The 14,292-nt window shown below is 41.8% G+C and overlaps 1 protein-coding gene across 1 annotated transcript in view; it reads left to right on the top strand.

The window, feature by feature from the left end:
* Positions 1 to 6,871: 6,871 nt before the first annotated feature.
* insrb (insulin receptor b) overlaps positions 6,872 to 14,292 on the top strand; it is a 72,274-nt gene continuing 64,853 nt past the window's right edge. Inside the window, exon 1 of the mRNA XM_080506597.1 lies at positions 6,872 to 8,333. Coding sequence (XP_080362723.1) covers positions 8,240 to 8,333 — 94 coding nt within the window. The 5' untranslated portion in view covers positions 6,872 to 8,239. The remainder of the gene's footprint in view (positions 8,334 to 14,292) is intronic.

The raw sequence follows: 14,292 nt of genomic DNA, 5'->3' as shown, positions 1-14,292 counted from the left end.
CATCCACTGCTAGAAATCTGGTGACAGCCCGTTGAAATGAAAATGAAATTATTTATTTTGCGCATGAAGAACTTGTATCTCCTACAGCCTAATTACATATGAGGTCTCACTGTCAACATTTATTATGTTATTTGTTGGAAAATGATTTGCAATTCATTGCACTATGTCTAGGAAGTTACCTGTCATCCCAAATTTGGGGGGATTTTCCAATGATACACGAGTATAAATATGGAAATAAATTTCACATTCAACATAAACCTCACTTTACTACTAAGAGACATCAACTATGAGCTACTTCGAAAACACGCTTCCATGAAATGCCAGTGATCAGATATAAAGCGTTGTCCCAGCAGTATTGTTAATCGTGACGCCGCACACGCTGCACCTGCAGTCTAAAAGAGATGTTGATAATGCGCCACATCACACACCTGTGCAACGGTAACAGTTCAGAGAGGGTTTTTTTGGGGTTTTTTTAATGGAGAAAACACGTGAAGCACAGTTGCAAATGAACGTGAAGACAACCACTGATTGAGTGCACATTTTCAGCAAAGCTTCCTCGTGTCACAGATAAGGTGTGTGCCGTGTGTCTGAGCGCGTATCCTGGTGTGTAAACGTCCTCTTCCTGTTTTACAAGCTCCATTACACAGAGAGGCACCTGCAACTGCTCCACATGAGATCACATCAACGCCATGTACTGTATGTGGACACAATGTGATCATACAATCAGATAGTCGGGGATCCTGTTGTTTATTGGTCTGTCTCAGTTGCATGCGCCGGGGCATGAGTGCAGCAACAAAAGGTATTTAAATATACAAATCCATAATGACACAAGGAAGTGTTTTTAATAGAAGGATCCAAACATGCTTGGTCTGTTTAAGCTCTTGACCCTTTCTTTAATAGCCTATCTCACACACATACGTACAGATGCCCTCATGCATAAACACACTGACTCACAGAGGCTGAATGGAGGCTCTCGCTTCCCGGCTCCCTCGGCAGCTAATTACTGAGCCTTCCACACCGACAAAGGAAAGAGACTCTCTACATTCAAACACGAGAATCCCTCTATTTCCAGGCTGTAGCAGGGGCGACTGCAGAGAGAAGGAGCGGAAGTTTGTTTTGCTTTCTGCGACTTTGTTTGTGTGAGAGAGAGAGAGAGAGAGAGATGTGATCTGTAAGCCAAGTAAATGCTGCTGAAGTTTATAACGGAAGGCAGAAGAAGGAATGCAAATGTGTACATGTGTGATTTATTTACTTGTGTGCATATGGTGAATACTGACTCCAGTGATGAATGCTGTTCCCCCCCCCCCCATTCTTGTTGCCAAATAGTTACATTGTTTAGGCCTGCATCCGAAAAGACCAATGACATGGAAACAAAAAGTATTAAAGAAAAACACACTATTTTTCGACTTATGCTGTGGAGGTAACGTGAGCTGAAAAAGCAGGTATACGCATTTTATGTCGATCTTTTTGTTGTGAACTTGTATTTATTTTTCCCACCTTTAAGTCTTCTGTGTTGATATTCACTTGTCAGTCTTGTTAAAAACCTCAATCTGTCTTTTCCTGCTAAAAACCCCCAAAAGGTTTGGTTTACAGACTGATTAATGATCCATGCTATCCTGGAGTTTTGATGACCCAACGAACTAACTATTTAGATTATTTGATTTGATTCACTTATTAATTCCAGTCATTTTTCTTTGTGTGTTTAACAGCACAGTCCTCTGTGTGCCCTCCCGGGAGCTTGGAGATTGGAATTCCAAATTTAGAAAAACCTCACTTCCTTGAAAGTGGTGAGATGCCTAACAAAAATTGACATGCAGTAAAAACGCTGAGGAGCCGCAGGAAGCTTCAGAGCAGGTTGATGGCTCCTGGGCGAGGAGGTCATCGCGGAGCACAATGGCTCGACGTTTAAAAACACTTGTGTTCTTGCACACGATAATCTGCCACAATAATTAAAGCCACAATACAGGCAAGGCGGTTCTTCGTGTGCTATGCTGAAGCCACATTTCATAGCTGTGGTGGTAAAAGGCCTCAGCGTCAGTCTTCAAACCCAAAATGGCACGATGTGAATTGTAAACTATTTTTCCTGTGATCATGATCAATCAAAATATGGATGACCAAAACGATTTGGTTGTGAGTGTGGATCTCAAAAAAAAAAAAAAAAAAAAAATTGTAATATAATTTGTAGGAAACCTGTGGGAATGGGAAACCTCTACCCAGGCAGTAGAGTGTTTTTTGCCCCCCCCCCCCCCCCAACAAAAATAACAAACACACAACACATCCTATCAATTCCCACCATTTTCCTCTTTAAGCAGCTCAGTGTCAACAGTCTGTTAGTTCCAGAGCTCTGGCCTTCACGCTGAACTTCAAGTTCAGTCTGTTCCCTTCTTCGGGGCACTTCTACTTTGGTTGTTTTCGAGACTGTTCCGTCTGACTGAAAACAACATTCAACATCTTTATACTTCTGATATGTCCTCAAACTGAAGGAAGAAAAAAAAAAAAGACCTTGGTGGAAGGAAATTCTTATCTTTTGTTGTTGCAGTGCTGACAGGTTTATACTCTGGATATAAGCTTCTGTGGCAAAGAAAGGAAGGTATTTTTAAAAACATGGAGATATTTGGATTCATGTCTTCATAGTGTACAGTTTTATTGTGAAGTATCACCTGTCAGGCAGAACGATGGCAACTCTGCCTCAAGCTTCTGATAAAATATATATACTGTATATATATATACTTTTTCACAATACTAACAAGCAATGCTGCTTCGTGGTAGTCATGTTTGCAGAGGAGAATAGGGACACAGTGCAACTGTAGAGAGAAGAATTCTTTAAATAATCCAAAAAACAATTAGCATTCATAATAACAGCTACCTCACAATGCCATATGTGTGCTGACATTTTCACATTAGTCATTCTTTGGACAGAGAGGAGCTCCCCTTTCTATTTCATTCTATTGTTTCACAAAACTAAATCCCTTTTGCTCCTCTGTTTGACATTTGGTTGAAGTGAATTGGCTGCTATTTTTGGTGCCATCTACTGAAATGAAGTCGTAGTACACCCAAGCAGGGGCCGGCGGACTGTAGTGCTGCACAAGAGCCGCATGTGTCGACTCACACAATAGCACTCTCGGCAGGTTAGTAGGATAAATAGCCATTCACTCAACCTCCTCTACTCCCACTCAGAAAAAAAAAAAAAAAAGGGGAGAGGAATTGATGTTCTGTCGAAGCACCTGAGAGGAAGTGGGACAAGTGTGAGACGAGAGGAGGAGAGGCATGTGTGTGTGCCTCCAGTTGGCGTCAGACAGCGTGACTACCACAAAGAGATCTGTTTTGACTAGATTCCACAACCTTTAGTCCTCAGACCTGTGACATTTAATCTCACTAAGACCTCATTTACTCTGTTCACTGGGTAACAACATTCCTCAGATTAAAAACAAGCCTGCTCCACGAGCTCCACTTTAGTCCAGAGGAGCAAGATGTACACAATCCAAGCACACAAGCTGCAGCTATACAGTGGCATGGGAAAGTATATGAACCCGTTCCAAATGTACTGGATTTGTTCACTTGTTGCTCATAAAATGTAACAAGTTTACATCGGAATAATAAGCGTTGCCAAATAAAAAGTGTGTTACTGCATAAACAATTAGGATAATCCATGTCTTCATTGGATGCTTATCTCGTTTACTGGACTCCAGGGTTGATAACTCTCGACTCCAATTATCTTTAAAATAAATTAATTAAAGAAAAATAAACAAAAGGCCTAGGATTATTCAAGGTCAGGGCCACATGGTAGATCACATCACATTTTGTGACCAATTAATGGCGAACACCATGACATTTTAAACGATGAAGTCATTCATCGTAATCTATTCTATTCCATTGTGAGCCAATAGAATTCGAGATCAAGAGAAAACAAACACAGGCAAGATTCACTGTTGTACTTTTTGTCAGTTGGGAAACTTTCTATGTTCTGTGTTTTTAGGCTCTATCAATAAGGAAGGTATCGAGGATATTTGCTATGCAAATGTAAATGGGGTGCCTCCCCTGCTGCAGGCGACTACTCTGCTTGCTTTCTAATGCCAAGCGGAAGCGCGTCATGTTTGCACTCATGGACGACACAGACAGACGTCATATAGCCCACGGGTTCACAAATCGATGAGGAAAAAAGAAAGTCGGCGTTAAAAAGTAACAGACTGAATTTAGCTTATTATATGTTGTGTCACAGATTGTAAACTAGGAGATAAATTAGTGATTGATACCAGTACAAATATGCTCGGGACCGATTGGACAGACTGTGGCTCAGTTGGGAGAGGATGTTTTAAGTATGCTTGTGCAAGACAGTGACTGCCAAGCTGCTCCCAATGGAGGCAGAGCACCTTGCATGGCAGCCACCAGTCTGTGTATGTCAGTGGATGGGTGATTTTTTAAGTATATGGCACTTTGAGACTGCTGCAGTGGTTAAAAACACTGTGTATAAATGAAATCCCTTTAATATTTACAGTATTTGTAGGTTAGAAATTCAAAAGTCACCCCCTCAGATGAGGGTGCTGGGTTTATTTGGAGTCTTGATGACAATATATGATGTAATTTTAATAAATAAACTTGGCTGTACCGTACCATAGTGTGGGGAAAATTAAGGACCGTATACATAGAGTTGCAGATCTGTTTATCAGTTGGGCTCCAAGCAGGGTAATTCATTACTTTAAAGAAAATCAATAATGATTTAAGGCCTATGAAGCAGCAGTAAAATCAGTAGAATGTAAAAAAAAAAAAAAATTGAAAGTCACAGTCTGAAAGGAACCTATTTTGTTTCGCTTGATATTCTGCCACTTCAAGGTCGGAGCAGAAACAGGCAGGAATGCACTACTTGTCAGTGAATGGATGTATACACACACAAAAGCTGAATGTGTATCAATGACCACTCAAATCAGTTGATGGGGAAGCATTATTGAAGTAAGGAGACAAATTAATATCACATTTCATCTTCTCTATGTTCAGCATCGTTGCCTCTTCTGTGTTGCCTGCAACAGGCTTGTTGTATCTTTGGAGACTGAGCTGATAGATTTATAATGGCTATTTTTCACTTTCTGAAACTAAATCGTTAGCGATGTAATCAAGGGCAATAATTATTCGCAACTTAAAATGCAGGTGAGACTAGCAGACAATGGCCCTCAGAACTTGTGTTTCCTTTGTTTTCATGATGACTCTGTGGCTCTCAGCTTCTTTATGGACACCTGAAGTCTCTTTATTGTCGTCATTCATGCTCGTGATCATGTTGCATATATTTTGTAGTTATCTCGTTCCCTCACGTCTTTTTGTAGTCATTTTTTAAAAATATATTTTTATAAGTATTGTATTTTGTGATGTAAGTTTTCCACTCATTGGTAATGTTTGTGTATGTTGGCATTTTGGATCTTCTTTTTAGTGTCTTTTATTGGGTATTTCTCTCCATGTTGTTGAGGTTTCATTTTCTTAAGCACTCTGTATCTCTTTTTGGACCTCTTGTTTTTCGACACCTTGTGTTTTTGTGTCCTTGTAGTAGTTTCAGATCTGTTTTTTACCCTTTCTCACAGAACCTTCAAGCCATTCTGTGTTTACATAACACCTTTTAAAGAAGTTTAATCTTTTCTGTGGACATTTTCTGTCTGGTTGTTGTGATGATCTCTTTTGTAGTTATTTTACATTTGACAAGTTTTTGTTATTTATTATTAATAGTAAACAGCATGGTGGTCATTTTACGGCCCATTGCAGTAGATTGAAGTTTTTTTTTTTTTTTTTACATTTTTGACCTTTTGTTTTTTGTAGAGACCACTTGTCTCTGGTCATTTTGCAATGTTTTCTATCCCTGGTTCACATCCCTTTGTGATTGCCTACCACAGTTTGAAGTGTTTTTGGGGCCATGTTGAAAATTTCGTGATAGTTGTAGGATTTCAAGCAGAGGTGACTACAGTCACTTTGGGTCTGTTTGCTGTGATTTTGTTTGTGTAGTGGTGTCATATCCAAACTGTGATCTTATAGTAATTAAAATCAGTTGTGGCTCATTGAAACACATTTTGAAACACTTTGTTGTAGCGGGATGGATTTTGAGGTAGTTTGCATCCTTTATGGTAGATTTTTTTTTATATATTGGTATTTGATATACCTTTATTTCGGACATTTGAAAAAAATATATATAAATAATGTGCTGCTGTTAATAATAATATGGGAATAGAAAGAAAAACCTGTGTTTAATTACAATTATTATATTAATAATAACCAGTACACAATCATAACAACATCAACAACAACATTCACTAATCAATACTAATATTAGTACATATTTTGCATATTTGAAAAGGAATAGGGAGAAGCAACTTGCTTATCTCGCCCTACAACTATTATTTTCTCGCCACCTCTTTTAATTACGAAAATAATCCACCTGAAACTTAAAATACTCTTCTATATTAGTTATTGGGAATTGTCTCACCTTCAAAGTAGTTTGGGGTTATTTTTGTATCTCCTTGTGTGAATTTTCGATCTGTATTTAATGTACAAATGCATCTGTGTGATGTTTAGTGACAGACTGCTCCCTCCTGGCCCTCTGGACCCCCCCAGCCTGTTAAATTGCAGTTTTATCAAATGGTGGCGTGTGATTTCGGGAGTGTTTTGTACACTTTAGTGTGCTTCTTGGTGCGTAAACGGTGCTGCTCCTCCTCCTCCTTGACAAAGAGCGGCGCTTCAGACGGTCCGGATCCGGGCGTCGGGGCTAGCGGGGCGGCTTGTGAGCTCCGTGTTTTCCCGCAGACCACGTGTGGCCCAGCTGAGGTGACGAGCAGGACTTGTTTACTGGCGGAGAGAGAGAGAGAGGGAGAGAGAGAGAGAGACGGAAAGAGGGGAACCTGCGGGAGAGAAGAGATCTCTGAACGGAACGGGAATCCAAGTTTTTACACTTGACCCGTCTTTTTAAGCCTTTTCAACGTTTGTTTACCTCGTTTCGTGTCGCCCGGCGGAGACGGGCTCCTCGCGTCACATGCGCGTGTTGTGCGCTTTTATTTTTCAATTTTTATTTTTCCCAACCGCTCCGATCCGCCACCGACTCGGAAACCTCGTTTGTTTTGGATTAGCTCGCTAACGTTAGCTGTTTTTCCCCCCCAGTCAGCTCGCGTTAATCTGCGAGGAGCGACGCGCGGAAGACTTGCCCCGCTACACGGCGACGCTCAGGTTTAAAATGCAGACAATTCTAGATATATATACATAGACATTTTTTGTTTCGTGCGTTTCACTGTCACGGGAGAAGTCGCGTGTGTCCCCCCCCACCCCACCTCGGAAGTTTTCTCCCCCAGCCCTCCCGGTTCCGTCGTTTTATGGCTGTTATGAGTCGTTTGCGGCGCGGTGGTCAGCGGGGGTGAGGGAGTTCAGAGGAAGGTCGTGGTGAGGAAAAGCTGCACGTTCTTCCTGCACGTAGCAGCCCCGAGGAGTTTCCTGGGATGTGCTCCTGCGCCCCTTAAATAGAGGATGTTTGCAAGATAACGACAAACGACCCGGGGGTGTGTGTGTGTATGTATGTATGTGTGCGTGCGTGTGTGTGATATTAGAGACTGGAGGACTTCTCTTCTGGACGGAGACTGGCACGAGCCTCAAAGCCAACTCCCGTGGCCGCTGCGTGCGCGAGAAGAGCCACGCTGCCTGCAAAGGAGGAAAACACCGACTTGTAACACCAGAAGAGAGCGTATTTTTGTGCGCGAGAGGAGAGTCTCCCTTCACCACGGCACCGCGCTGCAGAGACCTGAGCACGGGACCAGTGGACTCGACAACAGCGGATCTCCGCGCGAGCCTTTTGCGCATGTGGGATATTAGAGATTAAAAAACAGCGGCACCATTATTTTTTCCCCTTCTCAATCCAGCGGAGCACCAAAGTCAAAACAGATGAACGTGGACTGTCGCCTTCACTTATGGAAAATGAAGATTTTCACTCGCACGTGTGTAGCCAGAACCCAAGATCACGTTATTTAGAGGCCTGCGTCTGTTTCCAGGTCTCACAAACTTGACTGGGCTGATAATCATACATTTATTACCACCCCCCGGTTCACTGTGGGGGGTGGGGGGGTGGGAGTCACACCAGTATTTGGACCTTGAGTTTTAACAGTTCTGCTATTTGCTTTTGAAGAGACATTTCTCTCTTGACGTTGTTTTGTTTTGCTTTTTTTTTTTTTTTTGGAGAAGCCTGGAGAGGAGCGCACACCTCACCACTCACCCGTCTGTAAAAATGAGCCAGTCGACGCTAAAGCTGCGAGCACAAATTGTGTTTTTTATCATCTGCACCTGCATCGTCTGCCAGTGTGGACTAATAAACGGAGAAAGTGAGTATTCGCCTTTTGAAATCAAATCCCGAACGTTTGCTTGTTTGTTTGTTTGCAACCTGCTGCGTAACCCTTCAACATTGGCTACATGTTGTTTTTGTTTTGCTACAAACACAACCTGTGCAGTTTCCGACCTTCACTCGTTCACATTAAAATGTAAACTTCAAGTTTTAAGTTGAGAACAGTGTCGTAGAGTGACAGTAAAGTGTGAGATAAACATTGCAAACGCATGCCGGCATGTATCAGAGTTTGAATGTAATGCAAGTGTTGTTGTTTTTATAGTTTGGGGCGATGTTTATTTATTTATTTATTTTATTTATTTATTTATTTTTACTGCGTTTGCTTCACAGTCCGCATGGGATTATTATACAGAGAAATGAGCCGAGAGAGAAGCGTGTTCAAAGTTTAATGTTTTCATTTCGTCTATCAAGACGTTACTACAGAAGTCACGGGACTCTCGCCTTCACTGCTGCGCATGCTCAGACGCTCGAGCTGGTCTAATTAAAGGAGGGGGGGGCTGGGGGTGGTAATTTCAGCGGTTGAGTGCGTCTGCGCGTAATAATTGATATTCCTCCGTGGTGTTGTTGGGGTCCATTCCCGCCCTCCCGCACTATGGCTCTTAAAGACGCCGTCTGAACGGCCTGTGCTGCGGGAGGCAGCCCCAGGGCCAGATTAGTCGCTTAACTGGAGGAGGGTGGTCTGCTGCAGCGAGTCTAAACTGGGAGCAGCAGGATCGGCCCTGTGTGAGCCGGGCCAGGCCTCTCCTGGCGACACACACACACACACACACACACACACACACACACACACACACACACACACACACACACACACACACACACACACACGCACACACGCACGCACGCACGCACGCACGCACGCACGCACGCACGCACGCTGCCGCCTGAACGTAAACAAGTTATCCGCAGACGCTGAGAAGTCTCTTCATTAGTGGTGGATTAGCCTACATTGCTCCTCTGCTCCAGAGCACGGGGCGTCTTCCTCACTGGAGGATGTCCACGCAGCGCGCAGGTGTTTTTATTATTATTATTTTTTTTATCAATGAATAACGAGTTTTGATTATGACAACATAATAACGCCGCCTTATCTAAACCGTGCTTTACCAGAGAGAGAGAGAGAGCGATGTATGGAGATAACGATCTCTCTTTAAACTGTGTATTGCCCTGACCCCAATAATAATATCAGTAGTGTTACGATTTACAGCAGAGGTCTTTATTTTTTACACATGATACGTTGATGGTAGGCTCATGAGATTTTTTACTGCAAGAAAAAAAAACACACACCCAGTGCTCATTCACTCATGTCATAAGATATATATGATCATCTCTCATTGGGATCATTTGTGTATTTTTGTCATTTAAAATGTTTATTTTGTAGCACAATATTTATATATTTGATTTTGTCATGTTTTGAGCAATCATTAACTTTGATAAAATGCAAATTGATTTGACATATCAGAAAGTAAGGATGAGAAGACCAGCAGAAGAAGCATTTGACTGCATAATAAGTGACCGTTTAAGTCTTATCTTGTTTTAAAAGAATGGGCATCTCATCGTACAAATAGAATGACGAGAACTCTTCGGAAATCAATTAAAGCACTTTTAAAATGTTTGCCAGTGGTTTAACCTTTGGCCTACATTCATCCTCCTGCAATTCGTAATAGTTTTTTTCTTTTACGTGACGTGTTGCACAAGTAGACTCGGTGTTCCAAACACGCAGTCAGTCCAGAGAGCGTCAACAGGTAGACCAGTTCAAATGTGAAAATGACTTGGCCTCAAGAACATTTATTAATATCTGTTCTTTATTCCTTTTTAAGTCTTTAATTTACTAATCATACTGATTGGCGATTACTTAAAAAAAAATGCTCTCAGTGGTCAGGTTAAGAGGAAATGATCTGACGACTTTACGCAGGTCATGTATGCAGACAGAGCAGAGGCCCCTGAAAGGGGGTCTTATGAGACAGGGCTGCTGGTACCCCTCCTCCCCTCTTTTTTTTTTTTTTTTTTTCATTCTTTTGCTCTCAGGGAGTGGGGTACATGTCATGACTGTTCCTGCTTTCAGAGTACACTGGGAAGTGACCATATTTGGAACTTTTGGGATGTTTACGCCAAAAAGGGTGGGGGCAGGGGTAACAACCAAAATACTTAGAATGTTTCATTCTGAGTCCACATTGCATTTTCATCTCGGTTATGGGAGAGAGAAAAAAATAAAATAAAGCGGCATTGATGTATGTCACACTGGTACTGCTCCAATCGGTGGAGCACACTATTGGAAATAGGATTGTGACTGGACTGTTTGTCATGGTTATCAATAAACATTGTTTTAGAAGTTACTGGTGAGGTGTCTCCTGGTCCAAGTTGTGAAAAACAAGTTGTGCAACTGTGAGCCCCCCACACCCCCCCACACCCCCCTTGCTCCTCTCAGACTTGTAAGCACAGCTCTGGAAGTCGTGAACATGCATTGTTGTGTATGCTTTCCACACCACTTACGATTCTTGGACCAGCTCTGTCACACAGATTGCCTGATGTTGCTCACGCTCTGACACTGTGAGGCAAAATGTTTGCGTCGGTGTCATTTATTCAGGTTGAGCAGTTGCTCTGCCACCTCTGCTGATGGAGAAACATGTGGAGCGATTAAAAAAAAAAAAAAAAAGAATTCAAGGCGAGTCGAGGTGATCTCCATTTGTGTGTGAGTTTTGGTGCAGCTCATGTGGACACTCGGGCACTCTTCATTGAAGTGCACATTGGCATTTTCCTACAATGCTGTGCATGTTGTGGAATGCCTTTGAAGTGGCCCACCGTGTGTGTGTGTGTGTGTGTGTGTGTGTGTGTGTGTGTGTGTGTGTGTGTGTGTGTGTGTGTGTGTGTGTGTGTGTGTGTGTGTGTGTGTGTGTGTGTGTGTGTGTGTGTGTGTGTGTGTGTGTGTGTGTGTGTGTGTGTGTGTGTGTGTGTGTGTCAGTAGTCACTCCCGCTGCCCTGCGCTGTCTGCAGGATCTCATCTCTCAGCTCCTGACCTGCCCACGTCCGGGCAATGTATGTTTTCTATATCTGTGTGCAACTGTGTGTGTCCAGAGGAGGTGGCTGCGCATGAGAACAGTGTGTACTTTGGGGCGATGGGCTCAAGACTAGGCTGCCTGTGAGCACTCCCCCCCCCCCCCCCCAAGCCCCGAGTGGCCCCTTGACCCGCCACACATCCAATTCATCACAGAGACAAATGGTATTAGGAGTTGTCTCAATACGTAAAACGACAAATGAGGTGGAGGCAACGACGAGCACAAGAGTAAAGTGGGAGCCTGAGATGGTTCTCGCCATCTTCTGTTGAATCTCTTACTTTGTGTGATAGCTGGTGACGAGAAAAGGAAAACGGGACTCCGTGTTTTAATTTATCATTTGTTTTCTCGGCTATGGTCAAAGTCACCACAAATATCATTTGTGGGTTAGAGAAAATGAGATCAGGTCGTCAAAAAGACTCGTCACTTGTTGCGTCAATCATTTGATTACGGTAATGTTTCCATTCGTGATGAAGAATTGCAATCCGTTATTTCCTTGAGACTCAGGAGACATCTTCAAGTTGTTTTTTTTGTCCAGTCAAATGTATTAATTCTACTTCTGTGAAGTTGGGGAATGATGGCGAAATCCTGAAAGATGTTTGCTGGTCAAGTAGATGTGTAAATGTAGGACAGCAAACATGTCACATTGTTGTGATTAGAACAATGAATAATAATAATAAATACATTTATAAAAGAATACAGAAATAAGAATGAACACTTGCATGGAGATGTTAATGTAATTAAATTCAAATATACTGAATACATTATAGAAACGTCAATAGTCATGCAAAAACAGAAATTTGACCATGTATAGATGAATACAATCTAGAGAGTTTTATTCTCACGGATGTTTCTGTCGCCAATGCTTTAAGATGTTGGGGAATTATTTCAGCATAAATGCCTCTCGTTGAGCAGTTGGTCTTTGGGACGTGCACGCTGCATTATTTGTCATTAGAACAGCCTGTACTTTACATTTCATAGGCGACACACCGACTCGTGGCTTTCACAATACCGCCCCACTGCTGATTGTAAATTGTCATTGTATATTTGGGAAGGCCATGTTCAGAGGCGGCAGACAATGGGGGGGTCATGAACTGAGGCTCCACCAGCTGTGTATTGCATTCTGAGTGTTGGCCAGGAAGGCGATATGTACTGCTAAAGGAAATTAACTGTTGGGTGCCTTTCCTAAGTGCTTCCTCCTCTGCTCTTATCTCTCTAAGTATCCCTTTTAACTTCTCCGAACTTACCATTACGCTTTTCTTTTTTTCTTTTTTCTTTCTCTCTCCACGTTGTTTGCTCTTTGTGCATATGTGTCGATATTCCCAGCACTCTTTTCAACAGAGGTACAGGAGATGGGATGAAAAAGCCAGCCTGCTCTTCTTGACCTCCTCGGCTCATTTTGACTGGTTGTCAAGTAAATACAAGCACATTTCCTTGTACGTTTGCGTTTGACTGCTAAATACTCAAGCGTCATGTTAATGCTCTTCTTATTACACGGTGGAAAAGGAGACGAGGATGGCCAATAATCGACTTTGAAAAGTTATTCATATATATTTTTCAGCATGTGTTTGATATTTAAAGAGCGATAAATACCAAGATATGGGTTTCTGACCACATGCTCCCCCTGAAGGCATTTCACTCTTGCATCCAGGTAAGTGTCTCCGGCTCTGGGGAAAGATTGTTCGTAAATCAGCTCATTGCCTCAGGTGCCCCCTTAAATCCCTGGAAATGTTGTTTGAAGGCAGTGGCAACAAGGACATCAGCTTCTTCTTTTTTTTTTTTAAATGGAGTTCAATGAGGAAAACATGACTTTTTAAAATATGATCAATCTAATGTCCTTCATTTCCAGAAATGGAGTTTTATTTTTTTTTAATACAATGGATTCTGTTATTATAAATGATTAATGTTAAGAGTAAGAAACAGTCGATCAGTTTTGGCCGATTGGCCGGAATGGCGTTATAGAACTAAATCCAAAACATTTATTGAAAAATGTAGTCTTGATGATGTCAATTGAAGTCCTTTATTTGTCAAAGATATCTTATATAATTAGACTATTTCATAAGGTAATTTTGAGTTATTAGTATATTAGTTATTTAATCATTTGATTGCTGACATGATTCTCATCTGCAAAGTTTAAAGGGATTGATTTTATCCAATGTAAACAATTTGAATAATCATCATCTATTGTTGAATATTGGACATAGCTAAGTCTGAGTGGTGTTCATCGATTTTAGAGATGCCAATTTATCAATTGTGAGAAAAATCTTGAAGTTTTAATATGCAACCCAGTACAAGTACACTGGTAAATAATGAAAAGTAATGAGTGAGGTGACAGAGAATGAAAAAGGATTCATGACAGTTTCCATCCTAAGAGTTTTACTGCTATATTCTCAGATTGTTAAAGCAATATTTTCAGTCATTTTCCTGAGATTTTCCTCACAAATGATTTCATGTTGGATGTCAGAAAGATGGGTTTGAAACAGCTGTAACATCTTAATTGCAGTCAAAACCAAGTGAGGTTTTGCTTTTGGAGGGATATCGTACCTACAGTAACGAGAGACGAGCCAGGATCTGTGATGTCTTTCATTCTGAGTCTTGCCTCTAGATCTAGCCCTGATGGGATAAAACAAGAAAGTAGGTGTACGTTATTTTTTTTTATAACTGGAAGGTAGTGTAACTATAGCAGATCAAAAGGTAAAAACCATTTTTGTTCACTCTAATCACATGACGTCTCTCTACCCAACGTGGTTTGACGTCATGTGCGTTAATAAATGCAATGTCTGGCTGATGCTCTTCTCTCTTAGGGCTTTTCCACCAAAAAGAACCAGGTGCTAGTTCAGGGCCGGCGCCAGGGCCAGTTCTTAAATGAGCACCGCCAAAGAACTGGTT

This window comes from Blennius ocellaris (genome assembly GCF_963422515.1).
Source record: "Blennius ocellaris genome assembly, chromosome: 12".
NCBI classification, from domain to species: domain Eukaryota; kingdom Metazoa; phylum Chordata; class Actinopteri; order Blenniiformes; family Blenniidae; genus Blennius; species Blennius ocellaris.
Note: the sequence above shows the minus strand (reverse complement) of the source record. Positions and strands in the feature narration are given on the sequence as shown.